Source organism: Elephantulus edwardii, unplaced genomic scaffold (assembly GCF_000299155.1).
Source record: "Elephantulus edwardii isolate Elephantulus edwardi_28Jun2011 unplaced genomic scaffold, EleEdw1.0 scaffold00105, whole genome shotgun sequence".
Taxonomy (NCBI): domain Eukaryota; kingdom Metazoa; phylum Chordata; class Mammalia; order Macroscelidea; family Macroscelididae; genus Elephantulus; species Elephantulus edwardii.
The window spans coordinates 10,623,055-10,641,044 of NW_006399855.1; the positions used below are offsets into that span (position 1 = coordinate 10,623,055).

General features: G+C 41.0%; 1 protein-coding gene across 3 annotated transcripts in view; it reads left to right on the forward strand.

Moving 5' to 3' along the window:
* PRKCQ (protein kinase C, theta) overlaps nt 1–17,990 on the forward strand; it is a 121,071-nt gene that overhangs the window by 25,944 nt on the left and 77,137 nt on the right. For all 3 annotated transcript variants that reach the window (XM_006891860.1, XM_006891858.1, XM_006891859.1), the window contains 4 exons: nt 7,626–7,735; nt 8,711–8,840; nt 10,828–10,988; nt 15,584–15,757. In XM_006891860.1, the coding sequence (XP_006891922.1) occupies nt 7,626–7,735; nt 8,711–8,840; nt 10,828–10,988; nt 15,584–15,757 (575 nt within the window). The remainder of the gene's footprint in view (nt 1–7,625; nt 7,736–8,710; nt 8,841–10,827; nt 10,989–15,583; nt 15,758–17,990) is intronic.

Here is a 17,990-nt window from a genome sequence, read left to right on the forward strand (position 1 = left end):
TCACTAATTCCAACACACTAACTCCCATTACCCCAGTTACTGTATCAAACATCTCATCTGGGGTCTTCCTCTCCTGTGCTATCCCTTCATTCTTCCAAGCATGATGTCTTTCTCCAAGGACTGAGCTCTCCTGGTCATGTGCCCAAAGTACGTGAGATAGAGCTTCAAAATCCTAGCCTCCAAGGAAAATCTTGATTTCACCCTCTCCAAGATAGATCTATTTATTTTCTTGGCAATCCATGGTATGTTCAGGACTCTTCTCTAGCACTACAATTCAAAGGCATCAATTCTTCTTCTTAATCATTGTCATCCTTAGTCATGGTCCAACTCTCTGAAGCTTAACAAGTAATTGTGAAGACCACAGCATGGATTAAGTGCATCTTAGTCTCTAGACTGACACTGTTACTTTTCATCACTCTGGAGAGGTCCCTGACAACAGATTTACCCAATGCAATTTGTTTTTTTATTTCCTTACTGCTGGTGTTAAGAGTATTGATTGTGGAGCCAAGCAAGCTGTAATTGTTAACAACCTCAATCTCTTCTCCATCTATCATGGTGCTGCCAATTGGCCCAGTGGTGAGAATCTTTGTCTTCTTGATGTTGAGCTTCAATCCATATTGAAGACCACAGTTCTTGACCTTCTGCAGCAGGCTCTTCAGGTTCTCCTCAGTTTCAGCAAGCTAGCTTGTGTCTTCTCCATAACATAGGTTGTTGATGAGTCTTCCTCCAATTTTAATGTCACAGTCCTCTTCATAAAGCCCTGCTTCCTGAATGAGCTGTTCTGCATATAGACTGAAAAGATATGGAGACAGGATGCATCCCTGACACACGTCTTTCCTAATTTTGAACCACGCAGTGTTTTCCTGTTCTGTTCCGATTACTGCTTCCTGGTCCAAGTATAGCATATAATAAAGAGTGCATAGGCAAAATATAATTCCACCGTTTTCATAGAAGGAAACTTGCATATCAAACACTTGTCCAGTGTGACTCCTGGCCATCTTGCTGTGGGTGGTTTCCTGTCCTGAAGCTGAGGTCAGCTCATCTGATGGTGAGGCTACACCTTCCGCAGCTTAGAACTTCCATGAGGAGTCCTAGACAATTAGTCCACAGCTCATGAACCCTGCTTTGTTCTATTCTCTTTTCCACAACATTCTTCTTTCCCATTCTATTTCCCTTCTCCAACTCTCTTCCACCACCTTTGTTTCAAGTAATTCCCTCCTTTTTTGAAGGGACACCCCTTTTCTTTCTCCCATTTCCCTCCCTCTCCTTCCACATTTTATTTTCTAGTTTTCCTCCCTCCTTCCTCCACCCACCTCCTGTTTTCTCAGCTCTGTTCATCTCCGTATGCCTTTTCTCACATCTCTTGTTTCTTCTTTCATTCTCTTCCTTTGACTCATTCCCTTTTTATATGATGCCCTCTCACAAGCCATCTTCCACTTTTCCTAAGTAGGGTTTCATCCTCAATCTTCAATGCAAGTCCTAAAAAAAATAATCATTGAAAAGTACTTTTTGCATTCAGAAAGACTTAGCTATAATCTGCTAGGTTAGTAAAAATTATTTGATTGCACAAATGGTGCATGTTCAGCTGCTAATGGAAAGGTGATTCAGACCTACCCAGAATCTCCAAGAAGGGTCTGATGATCTGCTTGCATGCAGATTAGAGCCAAGAGAACTCCATGAGTTGGTTTTGCTCTTGACTTGAAAGCACCACAAGAAGAAGAAGACATTCCCATAGTAGGGACAGTGACTCTCCTTACAACTGTGTGTCAGAAAAAAGTGCAGATCTGACTTCAATTTTAAGCTGCAGTTCTGGTGTGTGAGTCCTCAGTGGCTGCCTTACTTTGTTGTTGTTGTTGTTGTTGTTATGTGCCATTGAGTCGTTTGCGACTCATAGCGACCCTATATACAAGAGCCCTAAGTGCTATTCTATCCTGCACCAACCTCACTGTCTCAGACACATTCATTCCCACCACTTCTCTCACAGAATCGATCCATCTCATCGAGGGTCTTCCTCTCCTACACCGTCCCTCCACTCTCCCAAACATGGCATCCCTCTCCAAGGACCAGTCCCTCCTTGCAACATGCCCAAAGTATGTCAGATGAAGCTTCAGGATCCTTGACTCCAGGGAACATTCTGGCTTCACCCTCTCCAGGACAAACCTGTTTGTTCTCCTATTAGTCCATGATATATTCAACACTCTTCTCCAGCACCACAGCTCAAAGGCATCAATTTTCTTTCTATCATCCCTATTCACTGTCCAACTCTCTGATGCATAGCACGTAATTGCAAAGACTATAGGCTGGATCAGGTGCACCTTAGTCTCCAGTCTGATGGGGAAGACTATAAGTTAACCAACTGCAATGCGCCAGTGTTTTTTTCCTGAGGAGTGGGGATTTAAACTCCCAACCTTTCAGTTTGCAGCTCAACACATAGTGCATGAACAACACCAGTGACTGAACTGCTGCTGAACACATGATTCAGGTAATTAGAATTCAGGTTATGGTGAAAGGAACACCATTAGAAACAGTGTTGTTATTAGGTTAGTTTAAAATAAAAACCAAACTCTTCATTCTTCCCTCTTTTTTTTAATAATTTTAATGAACATTTACAGAGATTTTGGATTTCCATCCATTCATTACTGCACTTCTCTCCCCGCCCAGCCCTCCCCCCCACCTCCAGTTCGCGCCTCTCTTTCAAAAGTTAAAGAAATACTCTCTCCCTGGTACACAATCCCCCTGCACCCCTCCCACCACCCCAAGTACATTCCACTATGCAACCTTAATTGTGGACACTTGCGATAACCATAAGACCCTATCATACATCGCTTTTAAATTATTCACTCCCTCATCTGTTTCAGTTCTTCCCTCTTATTGTTGTGTGCTGTCAAATCAGTGCCTACTCATAGCTGGTGCTCCAGCAAGTTTTCAGAGGCAGTAAATCTCACAGGAGGAGATTGCCTGTCTTTCTCTCACAGAGCAGCTGGTGGATTTGAACGATCTGCCTTTGAGATTGCAGTGCAGCTGCTTACCTTTAGGCTACCAGAGCTCCCTAAATTCTTTGGATACAGATGTGCTAATAAGATGTGCCATCCAGTCCCACTGAGACAATCATTTTTTAGGGAGTTTTGTCGGCTTAGTGACAAGGAGTTGTGCTGTCAAAGGCAAGCAGTTCGTATCTACCAGCTGCTGTATGGAAAAAGATGAAAAGTCTCCAGCCGTGTGATTTAGAGTCTCTGCAAACCCACTGGCCGGTCAGCTGTGAGTCAGTTCTAACCTGAAGGCACACAACAGTGTTTTTGTTGAGTCAGGTTATATTTGAGATTACAGTATAAACCAGAGTTTGGAAATCATTATGTTATTATTTTTTTATTCACTGTAATGGAAATATCTCCTAAGAATTTTTTTTCAAACTAATGACAAAATACACTTGTCCTTTATAATACTTGTCCTTGTTACAAAGATATATACACACATGCCTACACACCTCAATACAACAAGCATCAGATGAGCACAGTAAGTAGAAGTTGTTGTTAGGTACTGTTGAGTCAAGTACACTTCATAGCAACCCTACGAACAACAGATGTGAATCATGTCCTATCTTATGCCATCCTCACAATCTCTGATACAATTGAACGCTCCGCTGCCATCACTGTGTCAGTCCACCCTTCCAAGCATGATGTATGTTTCCAGAGAACAGCCTCTCCTAGCAACATGTCCAAAGTTTGAGAGATGCAGCTTTGCCATCCTTGCCTCCGAGAAGTCCCCTGGCTGCAACTTTTCCAAGACATACTTGTTTGTAGTCCTTTAAAAATACTAATTGCCATAAAGTTGATTCCAGTGTATGGTGACTGTGTGTCAGAGTTGCACTGTGCTTCACGGTGCTGTCAGTGGAGAATTCTGTGGAAACACATTGCCAGCCCTTCCCTGCTGTGCCTTAGTGGACGCAAATGTTCAACCTCTCAGTGGTTTCAGTCCAATATGTTATTGTTTATGCCACTCAGGGACTCCCTCAGCCCCTCAGCCTGCCCTTTCAGGACTAATGAATCAAAACACACCCATTAAGTCATAGCAGCTCAGATCTAGAAGGCCACAGTTTGTTATCTCAGTGCCCTGGATCTGTAACCTGAAGTCCTTACAGAATGCTTGAGTGACTCAGGGCCACAGAGTGCCTGTGAGAACTGGGCTGGTAGGGACAAGCACTCCACCCAGGTTTCCTCCCTTCTGACTTTTGCGCTCTGGTCTCAATATATTTGCCCTCTCAAGCATTTCCTACTCTTTCTTTTTCTTTGATGGAGTCTAGAATAACATCTGAAGTGATTTTAAACAAGGAGAGAAAAAAAATTCTTTGGTTTTATTTTCAAGCTTTTTTTTCTACAACTATATAATAGATGTAAATTTAAACCATTACCTCAAATGTGCAAGAACTATCTCCATCTTTGTGAACTTTAAACTAATGTAATCAGGATTCCAATGCCCAATCTTGCTAGTGAAAATTCCATTTAATCATGATTTGGTATCCTTAGCCATCCTATAAGGAGCTCTGGTGGTGCAACAATTCAATGCTTAGCTGCTCCCCAAAATATTGACACTTTATATCTACCCAGTGACTCTATGGGGAAAAGTTCTGGTGATTTGCTCCCATAAAGATTCCTACAGCCTAGAAAATCCTGTGGGACACTTCTGCTGTAGTATGTGGGATTGCTGTGAGTCAAAATCACCATCACTAAAAGTCCTTCCTCAAATCAAATCAGACTTTGAGAGACTCATATGTAGGTATCTGAAAAATTGATAAAGAACTCTTATCACCAAGTTTTTCATGTTGACACTGGGGTCCTTACCATCTAAGTCCACAGTAGTTCCTTAAAGACCATGGCTTTCTGTTCCTGCATCACATGTGAAGATATAGAACTTCGTGATTTTTTTGTGTGTGTCAAAATTGGAGCCTCAGACGTCTCCTCATGTGCACCATGCCCGGACCAACCCTGACGATGCAGGCTGGCAAAGTTAGTGTCTCTACTCCTAATCCCATTGGCCATGTCAAGTCCAGGAGAACTGCAGGATCCCTGCCCTTTTCTTGTTTTGTTTTCTCTCTCTCTCCTTGAGAATACCTTGCAGGTGGCCTTACATTTATGCAAAGTCAGATCTCTTGGGCAGAAATAGCATAGCCTGCCTCACTACAAGAGATTGCCTGGGTGGGAAAAACAATGTATATCCACTTGTAAACAAACCAGTATATTAGAGCGAGAGAGAGACATGGGGACTGGGGAGGGGGGCGGGGAAGAGAGAGAGAGATTGCCTGGGAAGGAGGAAGAGAGGGCAGCAGGAAATAAAAACCGACACTTAGAAGGGAAAAAAAAATCATTCTAATAACTCTTAAACTCCAACAAACTTTTCTACCACAACTAGAATATGTAATATTTTTATGGAGTGGTTGTTTTGTTTGTTTTTTGACCCAGTCTGTATTTTATGACAACTTTCCTTGAGATCTCAACTCTACAGAATCATACCCATGTGCCTTTACTTTCCATTGTCATTATATTGGGAATGAAAGAAAATATGCATTATTTTCTGTATAGCTCTTCTGTATAGGACGACATTTATTGATATAAGCAAAGTTATATGTGGATCTTAGGGCAATTAGGACAAAGGAAAACAGGGTAGTGACAGAAGTAGAAACAAGGAAAAGTAGGTAAAGATAACCTCCATGAATGGGACCTCCTAAAGTTTAAGTCCCTGTGTGCATACTATGCTGCACTGAAAAACAAGGAACTCATGAAATATTATTCAAAATTGGTGACCCTGGAGGACATTATGCTGAGTGAAATATTTCAGTCACAAAAAGATAAATATTGCATAGGGCCGCTGTTGTAAAATGCGACTGACATCAGGGTTGAAAGAAAACAGAGAAAGAGGGGAGAAATGATATATATACTGCATTGAGACAGATGAGAGAACTGTTTAAAAGGGATATTGCGTATTATTGTCATGACAGGACTCCAGAATGAAGTCTGCACAGTAGAGTGGACTTTGGGGGAGGGATTGCATAACAATGAAAGAGTTTTACTTTGTCAAGAAGAGTGAACTGGGGGGGGGGGTGTGGGCAGGGAGAAAAGTGCAACATTGAATGAATTAATGGAAACCCTAAGTCTCTATAAACTTTCACTAAAATTAATTAAAAAAAAGAAAGCCCACCTTTTTCCAACATTGTAAAAAGAACACCTACTGACTGGGAAAAAATATTTGGAAATATTATCTCAGACAAGGGTCTCATAATAAAAGTTTACAGAATCCTACAGGGCCTCCACAAGAAAAATATTGATAACACAATTACCAAAGCTGTACATGACCTTTATTTACCTATAAAATTGCCTTATGCAACTCACAAGGAGTAAAGAGAATAGTATATAGATCATCATACTTAAATATGTCCACCTTTTTCTGAAATTCTTTGCTCCACAGAAATGATTCCTTTTAGTAGCTTCAAGGGCTGTGGTGACTTAGTGATCAAAAATGTGCTGCAATTCCAAAAGCAAAAGGTTTGAATCCACGAGCTGTTTTGTGGAAGAAGGATGCACATTCTCCTCCTATGTGATTTACTGTCTCTGAAAACACATTAGAAGGTCAACTACGGGGTTGGTTCCAACTCGATGACACACAGCAACAACAAATAATAAGAAGAATATTTTAGAAATAAGTCTGTATCCTCTGGGTGTGATCCAGGAATTCACTGGGTCTCACCCATCCTCTTTGTCTGGAGACCTCACAAACATGGTGTCTCTGACCACGCTGGGCTCATACTGTGTTCCCAGGCACCCTCTTCCTTTTCTGCTACCATCTTTCCCTGTGGTAAGATGAGGGTTCTTGGGCTACTTTGCTTCCTTTCACTCCTGCTGCTAATATAAACACACACATATTCCACCTCCACTACTGCATTAATTCATTTCACTTTTATAGACTTAGGCTGCCCCCTCAGCTTCTATTTGGAAGGAAATCCAGTTAAAAAAGGAAGGAGATTGCACAAGGAATACTCAGGCTTGGCTATAGAATGAGAGCAGAAATCCTTCCTTCAATTCCAGTATTTCAGCACACTGTTAGTGAGAGTGGCGTTTTGTGTTTTTCTGTCAGCAATGAATGGTATGGTGCAAACCCATATGAGAATAGGCTTTCACCATTAACAAGCCTTTGACTCGACGTCAAGAATTATTTCCTATTATTGCTCTGAAGAGTCTGTGGGCTGTTGTTGTTGTTGTTATAACTTCTTGAATCAGAACTACCTCATAGCTGACTCTCAGTAGGTTTTCAGAGACGGTAAATGTCACAGGAGGAGATTACCCATTCTTCTCCTGTGAATCAGTTGGTGGATGAAACTGCATGACATTGGGTTCTCAACACAACTTATTACCAGGAGGTCACCAGAGTTCCCCACGTAGAGAAGAGAAAGTTGGTAATATAGCGCCATCATAAAGTTATTGTCACGAATACTTAGTTCAGTGTGATCCTCTGATGGGAAGATAGGACTGAAGATTTGCTAATTGTTCCTTCTGCACATTCATACATAAACTGATCACATGCAAAGGTTTTGAAAGTTGCTCAACTTGTTCACTGTGTTGTTTTCTTTCTTGCAGCATGTGGCATGAACGTGCACCACAAATGCCAGACCAAAGTGGCCAACCTTTGTGGCATAAACCAGAAGCTGATGGCCGAAGCCCTGGCAATGATTGAGAGCACTCAACAGGCAAGAAAAACTTTTCACTTGGCAGACTCCTCAAAGTTCAGCTCAGCAAGAACTACTTGAGTCTTTTTTGCCCTTTGATCTGTAGCAACTCAATAGCACACCATGAAATTTATTCCTGAGCACTGGCCTTGGCCCTGACTTTCATCTTCATGCCCATATTTCCTCTTTGATCTATTTCTTTATGTAATACACCCATGCTGTGTATCTTTAAAAGGCTTTACATTCTTTATGGAATGAGGATAAGCATAAACAAGCAAATTAAAGAAAATTTTAAGCATTCATTTTTGGTAGTCATTTGAGATACAGATGTATTAGGAACCTCTGGTGGCCTAGAAGCAAGAAGCTGTGGGGCAATCCTGAAGGCAGGCAGTTCGAAGCCACCAGCTGCTCCGTGGGAGAAGAATGGGCAGTCTCCTCCCTTGCAATTAACTGCCTCTGAAAACTCACCAGAAGGCCAGCTGTGTGTGTGTGTGTGTGTGTGTGTGTACACACACACACACAAATATATATGGATGTGTATGTATTACCTATAGAGACCATCTTATAGCCTAGGAGAAATTAATTATTTGTTAGAGTCATCTCTGGCATCAACGTTTGCTTTGCTGTTTACTAATTTGACCTTTCCTGAGTACTGAATTCCCATATTTGTAGACCATCTCTCTTTAAGAGAACATTGTCATTATGAACTATTTTGCTATCCACTGACCTTCAGTTTTTATTTGTCATGGGAAGATGTAGAATGGCAGAGAAGAATCCAGTTAACCCCCAGACAACTAAGAAGGAGGTGAACGGACATGTATGTAAAAGTCAATTAACAGGCTCTCACAGGATGAGAGATTCCAAAAGAGTGTTAGAGAAAAGAGGAGTTTTTCTTACCCTATAAATTTAAGATTCTTAAATGACTTTTGTTCCCATAGACAGATGACTGAGCTGTCATATCACTGGTGCGTGCACTTACTGTTTGTTTAAATCTAGGCTCGCTGCTTAAGAGACACTGAGCATATCTTCAGAGAAGGTCCAGTTGAAATTGCTCTCCCCTGCTCCATGAAGCAAGGCACGAAAGAAGAAACAAAGCTGCCATACTTACCAACCCCAGGGAAAAGAGGTAACTGTCCTGATGCACAGTACAATCAGAGTCAGTAATTAATCTTCATTAACTTGAATCTGAGTTCTCTAGATTTAAATCATCAAGCTGCTTAATAATATACGGTGTATAAGACTTTCAGGTCTAACCACCCACTAAGAGCTCTTCTTTCTTAGAAGTAAACCAGAGTACATTAAATTAGCATAATTATGTAAGGAGAGGGCCAAGGTAAAGGAAAGAAATAGGCTAGTCTGGGGAAAACATGTTAAAATTTTTCCCGAGGGTTTTAAAATGTTATTTTATGTTGCTATTAAATGATTCTGTAGAAATTAGTCTATTATCATGACCAATGGTAGGAATACCACAGAAAATGTTATTTCTAAGAAGTTTAAGGCTGAAAAGGAAAAGAATATCATGCTCCCGTGCGCTTACCATTATTATTATTATTGAAATATATCTGACTTGAAGTTTGAAGGTATTTTTTGGAAGGATAGGTGGCTTGGGTACCTGAAAATGTCACCTGCTACTCTTCCGACCACTGTTCATGGCCATTGAGTAGAGGCTGACTCATAGCTGACCCTTCATCGGGTTTTGGGGAGCCTGTGTGATTTACAGCCTCTGAAAATCCAACTCAGTAGCCTCTCACAAGAGCAATGTCAGCCTGTATTGTAAAAACACTCAATTGAAAATACTCCTGGTTTAAGTGACCATGTAAGGTTATGTGATACTACACTTATCACAGTGATCCTGAAGATGGTGCAGGACCAGGCAACACTACCCTGTTAGACACGAAGTGACCATGAATTAGAGTTGACTCAATGGTAACAACAAAAACCTACAGCTTAAAAAAATAAAGGTACTATTACAAGAGGGGCTCGACAGACCCATTGTGTCAAGTCAGTTTATACTCAGACTGATCTTGTAAGCTAGAGAACTGCCTGCCAGGCTTTCCAAGGCTGCACTGTTTACAGAAACACGCTGTCACAGCTTTCTGCTGTGGAGCAGCTGACGGGTTTGCACCACTAACCTCCCTGGTTTGCAGTGAAGTGCTGTAATCACTGTGCCACCAGAGTACTTTAAGAGGTGTAAGGAACCCCTGCCCCCTCCTCCCCATGCCACATCCCAGTAGATCAAGCCCTCACCAGAAGGCTGACGAGTGATGCCGGGTCAGATTGCCGGCCCCTCACGCCTCCCTTCACATGTTAAAAGGACAGGAATCGATGCCACTGCAGCAGGCCATGAACCACACAATCAGGAATGTTTTTCATTCCAATGTAGTTTCAATTCCTACTTGCACATGACTCTGCATCATTATAAGTGCTCATTCATTTTATATCTCTAATCCTTTACTGATTGGAATATGTTTCTTCTAAATTTTACATTGTTTAGTGTGGTGAATGTATTTGTAGCAGTACCTTTGCATCTGGGCATTCTTCACATGTACACTTCAGTGACATTAAATTATGATCATTCTGTTGTTCACCCGTCTTTCTTCTCCAGCCTTAGTTTTTTTTCATCATGAAATATGTTCTGTAGTTGAAATATTTCTCCTTCTATCAAAAAAAAAATATACACACACACACACTCTAGTAGTGCAGTGTGTTAAGCATTGTGCCTCACACTGAAAGGTCACTGCCTTAAATCCATTGAGAGAGAAAGATAGTCAGTTTCCATAAAGATTTCTATCCTTGGACAAACATAGGAGGAGTCATACTCCATCCTATAGACTTGCTGTGTTTGAGAATCAACTTGACTGCAATGGATTTGGTTTATTAACTGTGGAAGGAGGCATAACCCTTGTATGCCCCAAATGCCAGGGTCGTCAGCAGGAGATGCTGCCCTAGGGACAGATGGAAAGGCGTTAAAGTCACCACCCTCTGCTAAAACTCACTCGCACACAGTGTGGCAGACCTCAATAAGGAAGGTGAAGAGCAGGCATCCAGGTAACTAGAATGCCCCTCCATTCCTCCATCCATGCTCAATTGTAACTACTGTCTTCCCTTTTCAGAGCCTCAAGGAATCTCTTGGGATTCTCCAATGGATGGGATGGATAAATCATGTCATCTTCCAGAACCTGAACAGAACATAGAAAGGCCATCTCTACCTGTGAAATTGAAAATTGAGGATTTTATCTTGCACAAAATGTTGGGCAAAGGAAGTTTTGGCAAGGTATGATACCAGGCTCTATAATCCTGTGGAACAAATTGTAGAATTGGACCACAGAACTTAGCTAAACTTGAGGAGCGGGGGGGGGACCAGAATTGTGTGTGCCATGTGGAAAGACATTACTGAGTATTTTAGGAGAGGGCAGACAAATTATTCCGTAAATAGAGACCCCAGACAACTCTAGAGAAATTGTAACCTCTGTTTTCTGAGATCTTTGTTCCCAAAGGCACTCTCCTTTAAAGAGGTACATTCCATTCCTGTCTGTGTTTGATAATCTTGGACATCAAAGGAATGGTGCTGCCCCACAGCCTCCTGATTGACACACCCCTTTTTTTCCCTCTTTGTATATGACCCCCCTGCCCCCGCTCCCTACCTCTCTCAAATATCTCCAGACTATAGCATGAGAGTCCTGGGAAAGTTTTATGGAGAAATTCTCTCCTCCATCCTACTGTACACTCACTTCACCCACTCGGGTTGTAGGTTCTCTCTGTCAAACACAGATGAAAAGGGAAAGTAGAAAACTCAAAGGTCTGAGGAAGTGGGAAGAAGATAATAGAATCAACTCTCAGTGACTGAAGAAAATCTTCAAACTCCTGATTATGAGGAGGGAGTGAAATGATGTAATGGGTAAATTTATGTGTCAGCTTGGTGGCCTGTGGTACACTGTTTAATCAAACATTGGATGTTACTGTGAAAGTAATTTGTGGGTTAAAATAAACCCATATCTATTTCTCCTTACAAATATAAATACATACATACATACTTGCTTATTGGTTCTGCTGCTCCAGAGAACCTTGGCTGATGTATATTGAATGTGGACGTTAGGATATTTCAGATAACCCAATGGATTGTCCGAATATCTAGTGTATTAATTGTGCTCACAATTGTATTGTATGCTTGGATGCGGCTCCTGAGGAAATTTTTGTCAGATTACTCTTCCGTGAATTTGTTCCTCCAAAGTTAACATCATGCTCAGCACCTGCTCACCAGACTTTGGCAGGAAAACTTAACTCTGTTTATTTAATAATAAGTTACAGTGCAAAAAAGCACTGAATAACATTGGACTGCAATTGCGCCATTGGTGAAACACTAGTGTGCCAATTTTACTGTGCCCTGCAGATTGAAGCTGATAACCATTAGTTCTTTTAGTTCATTTCCACAATAATATTAACCACAGCAGACTCATTTGGTGTTAATCTGAGTGTGCTCGGCGATTTTACAGCCAGTCTTCATTATAATTTAGAATCAATTAATATGAAGTTATAACCTGTTACCCAAAATTGAAAGCACATTATATAAATGGAAATGGCCTTTTCAGCCTTTTAGTGTCTGGCTGATTTTGCAGTGCTTTGTTGAAAGAAGCAATTACTAAAAGAGTCTTTTTAATTGTTAATGAAATGTTTATCTTCCCTTGTTTCCACTTGGATTTCTGCATTTGAACAAGGATAATAAGAAGTCCCTTGGTGTAAAAAATGGTTAAATGCATGACTACTGGCCTAAAGGTCAGAGGTTTAAATTCACCTAGTGGCTTCTTAAAAATAAGCCTGGTAGTCTGCTTAAAGACAGTCTCTGATGTGCTTAAGTCCATCATTACAGTCACTGTGTCAGTCAATTTCATTGCAGGCCTGGCCTGTTTTAATGACACGTCCAAAATCTCTGTGAAAAAGTAGCATCTTCCTTACTTCCCAAAATAGTGTGTGTGTGTATGTATATATATATATCCTTCTTGTTGTGTTCCATAGAGTCAGAACCAACCTCTTAGCAGATTTTCAGGGGCACAGGAGGAGATTACCCAACCTTCTCCCAGGAGCAGCTGACAGATTCAAATTGCATGCCTTTGGGATTGTAGTACAGCTTCTTACCACTAGGCCACTAGTTGTTGTTGTTATGTGCTGTTGAGTAGTTTGCGACTCATAGCAACCCTATGTACAACAGCCCTAAACCATGCTCTATCCTGTGCCATTCACACTGCTTCTGACACACCCATCCCGATTACCCCAGTCACTGAATCAATCCATCTCATAGAGGGTCTTCCCCTCTTGCGCCGTCCCTCCACCCTCCCAATCATGATGTCCTTCTCCAAGGACCTGTCCCTCCTTGCAACATGCCCAAAGTATGTCAGACGAAGCCCCAGAATCCTTGCCTCCAAGGAGTTGCTTGGTTTAACCCTCTCCAGGATGAATCTGTTTGTTTTCTTGGCAGTCCATGGTACATTCAATACTCTTCTCCAGCACCACAGCTCAAAGGCATCAATTCTCCTTCTATCCTCCCTAGTCATTGTCCAACTCTCTGATGCATAACAACTGATTGCAAAGACCATGGCCTGTATCAGGTGCACCTTAGTCTCCAGAGAGACACCATTGCTCTTGAGTACTTTAGAGAGGTTCCTAACAGCAGACTTTCCCATCGCAATACGTTTTTTTATTTCCTGGTTGCTGCTGCCAAGAGTGTTGACCGTGGAGCCAAGCAAACTGAAGCTGTGAACAATCTCAATCTCTTTGCCATCCATCCTGATGCTGCCAGTTGGTCCAGTGGTGAGAATCGTTGTCTTCTGAACATTGAGCCTCAGTCCATACTGAAGGCTACAGTCCTTGACCCTCTGCAGCAAGTGCATGAGGTCCTCCTCAGTTTCAGCAAGCAGGGTTGTATCATCTGCATAACGCAGATTGTTAATAGATCTTCCACCAATCCTGATGCCACAATTCTCCTCATCGAGCCCAGCTTCCCGGATAATCTGTTCTACATACAGGTTGAAAAGGTATGGAGACAGGATGCATCCCTGGCGTACACCCTTCCCAATTTTGAACCGTGCAGTGTTACCGTAGAGCTCCCTAAAAAGAAATAAATATATATCCTTGTCTTTTAAAAAAATTATAGTCTCATTTTCTCTGTATTTTTGTTCTCTATCTCCTTTTAAGGCCAAATTGCGTATTTTCCTGGAAAATCCTTGTTCTTCATTTGCCTGACTGCTCATCTACATTATTTTAAACTGAAACACATAACTCTTCAGTGCAATTTTAACATCATTGGCTTCAGCCTTCCCTGACAGTCGATAAAAGAAACAAATGACAAGAAGAACAAATGTTCTTAATAACTCTCATTTAGAGAGCGTTTTATAGTTTACAAATCACTTTCCACATGGCATCTCATTTGATTCAAACAATCCCCGTAAGTCAGAATATCAGTCATCATTATCTCTCTTACAGGTTAGAGAACTGAAGCTCCAGAAGGTTAATTGGCTTGCTGGGATTTCCACAGCGAGTGAATGGCTGTGTGATGAGACTAGAGCTGGAGTTTAATGCCTCCAAATGCCATGTGCTTGCAACTTTTAATAGTCTATAGCTGTATCCTTTACAAAGGCAAAGCTGTAGAAAATCTCCCATATAAGAGTCATGAAATCAAGTGGAAAATGTACATTTTGAAGTCTCTCTTCCACTAAATAGCTCCATATTTTTTCATAAGTTACTCACCTTCTTTAAATTGAGATTTCTTATTGAGGAAATAGGTATTTTATTACCCATCTTGCAGAGTGTGACGGGTGAGCATTAAATTAGATAGCATATGTTAAGTGTAAAGCAGAATGTTTGACACATTCACAGTGTTTACATGTTACTGGTTCAAATGGTTTTGGTTTCCATGCCATCAGATGAAATTGTGTTCATTCTTTATATCTGTAGATCAGAGTCAATTGCCACTGCGTTAAATATGAGTCTTGGTGACCCATGTGTGCCAGGGCAGAACTGTGATCCATGGGGTTTTCAGGGGCAGATTTCTCAGAAGTAGATTGTCAGTGCATTTTTCAAGTCCACCCAGAGGTGGATTTTAACCACTGACCAAAGTCTGAGCCCATAGGCATGAGATTGGTTCCAGCAGAGCAGCCCTCCATTGAGTTTCCAAGGATGTAAGTCTTTATCAGAGAATGCTCATCTTTCTTTCCTGAAGCACCTAGTAGATTAGAATTACCAACCTTGCCATTAGCAGTCCGGTGTGTTACATCCTATACCACCAGGGCTCCTTTACTAAGTATATGAGAACTATATTACTCATGCACTATTCTCTATTTCTTTTGTAAAACTGGCTAAAACTTAGAGCACATGTTTTGTGTTCATTTTAAGTAAAACTTCACACACAGTCATCTCGTCCTCCCAATCTCTTTGTAAATCTCTCAAGTCCCTGAGCTGTCAGAGCATGCCATTTTTTTAAATGGTGACCTTGCGATACCCATTAATAGGTGTGGATTGATACTAGGAAACTGCTAGGTAGTGTCCTAAACCAGCATTTTATCTCAAAGAAGGGAAAGGTAAAAATGCTCTTTCCTCACTGGACACAAGCCTCTCAGGACTTTGTCTCATTAACAAGCACAAATCCAAATTCTTAAAAAAGACCACACCACGGGGACCTCTGGTGGCCTAGTGGCAAGGAGCTGCACTGCAATCCCAGAGATATGTGGTTCGAATCCACCAGATGCTCTGCTGGAGAAGGAGGGGCCATTTCCTCCTGTACCAGTCAGACTCAATTTGACAGTACATACACACAAAAAATAATAAAAATAAAATAAAAGACCAAACCAAAAACTTACTTCTTCCTTTTCATTCTAGGTCTTCCTAGCAGAGTTCAAGAAAACCAATCAAGTTTTTGCAATAAAAGCCTTAAAGAAAGATGTGGTCTTGATGGACGATGACGTGGAGTGTACCATGGTAGAGAAGAGAGTCCTTTCGCTGGCTTGGGAGCACCCCTTTTTAACGCACATGTTTTGTACATTCCAGACCAAGGTATGGCCTCTGCTTGGACAACTAACTCTTCTCCCCAACCCCTGTGATTATAAATATCCCTGGATTTTATGATGCCATCATGTGGAGACATGGAGTATTGCCTCTATTTTTTTACCTTTCTGTTAGTGCATCCATCCATACAAATGTCAGCTCTTCTGCCTTATTTTTTTCTTGCTTTATAGAATTTGATTTAACTTAGAATAATTTGGCCTAACTAAGCTTTTTGTAATTTGATCGAGGTTTGGGGAGAAATGTGATATTTGTTTGTTGTCTATTATTTATTAATTTGAAGAGAAAAGAAATTAGGAAAGAGGTGCAAATGCATGTGTAATGTTATCTTTCTTTAGAAGAACACTCCTTAGCGTGGACTAGGCTGGTCTTGAGCTTTGGTGGCTAGACAGCAGGGAGTCGTGCTGTGAACTCAGAGGCTGCATCTCTCTGGCAGTCCAAGTCCACCAGCATCTTCCTCACAGGAGAAAGATGGGCAGTCTCCTCCTGTGTCATTGACAGTCCCTGAAAACCCACCAGAAAGTTGGCCATGAGCTGCTTACAACTGGATGGTAGTGAGGTTTCGTTACAGTTTTGTCTTGTCATCTCTATCAGCTCTGCCTTCATGGGAGGTTCTATGCAGAAATGATATTGGTGCTCTGCAAGGTCGAGTCGGAACCAACTCATACACAGGAGAAGGTTGCCTACCTTTCTCCAGCAAAGCAGCTGATAAATTTAAATTGCTTACGTTTGGGTTGAGTTGGCAGCACAACTCCTTACCACTAACCACCAGAGATGAGAGGTGCCCAAGAATGATTCTTTGACCTGGTTTTCTTTGTTTCCCTTTTTTTTAAGACAGAAAAGAGATTTTCATGTTTTCTTTTCTGATGCAAAAATTATTCAGAATCATTTTAGGAAGCTGGGGAAGTGTATACAAATTCAAAGAAGACAACAAAGAAGGTAACCCTGCTGTTGTAGGTAGTCTAGAATAATAAATAGCCCAGACCCCATGTGGATGCATGTGGTCAAGGTCCAAAGACTATCAGGAATGGATCCCCCTGCACCCTACTGCTTTTTTTTCTTTTTTTATACCTGAAGATAATGTGATGTAATACCTTAGGCCACAAAAAGAATTCATGGAGAAACTATGCAAATCAGAAAAAGTTGACAGCATATAGGACTTTCATTATTGCTCCCCTAGGACAATATAGACTCTAAGCACATGTTTCATGAGCAAAGAATGGATGGATGGACAGACGGACGGATGAATAGATGGATGGACAGACAGACTTACTTAAAATAAATAAAAACCAGAAAATGAAAAAACACTTTCTGAGCATCTATTATATTCAAAGCACTATGGATGATACACAAATAGATAAATACAGCTCTTGACCTTTGAGAATGTCATAAAAGATGCAAGACTGATACTTTTAAACAGTGTTGAGTAATGTTACACTGGACAGGATATGGATAGACAGAAAAGACAAGGGAGAGGTTGGGCATCAGAGGTGGAAACTCGTGAGAGACTCATGAGGAAAGGGAAGGCAATGATAAGCTGTTTAGGAGAAAATAGGCTTAAACAGAAGCAGTAAGGTATTTGGAATTTCTGATCATGGGGATTATTTTTTCTCCTGGAAACATTCTCTGTTAGTTTAGAATGGTGCAACTGTATTTCTGAAAGGCAAAGTAAAAGGTCACATTCTCGTCTTCTGGGCTCTAGGTTTGCTGTGCATTTGGGAGCCTACTGGTGAGCTTGCTTTTCTTTGTCAACTGTTGTTACCAAACTGCTGAGTGCACTTCAGACCAAGCTTCTAGGGGCATTCTTATAGTCATACTTAATGATACCTTTGCCCCTACAATTTTTTAAAATGTTTATATGATATTCTTGAATAACTTATAAGGAAAGCAGGTATAAATCCCATTTTGTAGAAAATCAATATGCCCCTTCTTTTGGTTGTCTGCCAGAGCATCAGGTCGTGTTTGTCCCCATCCCCTTATAACAGATCTGCTCTGTGTGTAATATAACTGTGTTGCTTTACAAAGACATGAGGAGTAAACGCATCCACGGCATTTATGCCATGTGGAACAGAAGTGCAAGAGAATGTGCACATCTTATGTAAATATGATTACTTTAAGCACTTAGATTTCAAAGGGTTAATTATTTTAGAAAGAGAAAGTAAGAAATTAAAATTTGTGTCACAAATTCACAAGGACCCTGCATTGTTTTTCCAAATGAATGTAT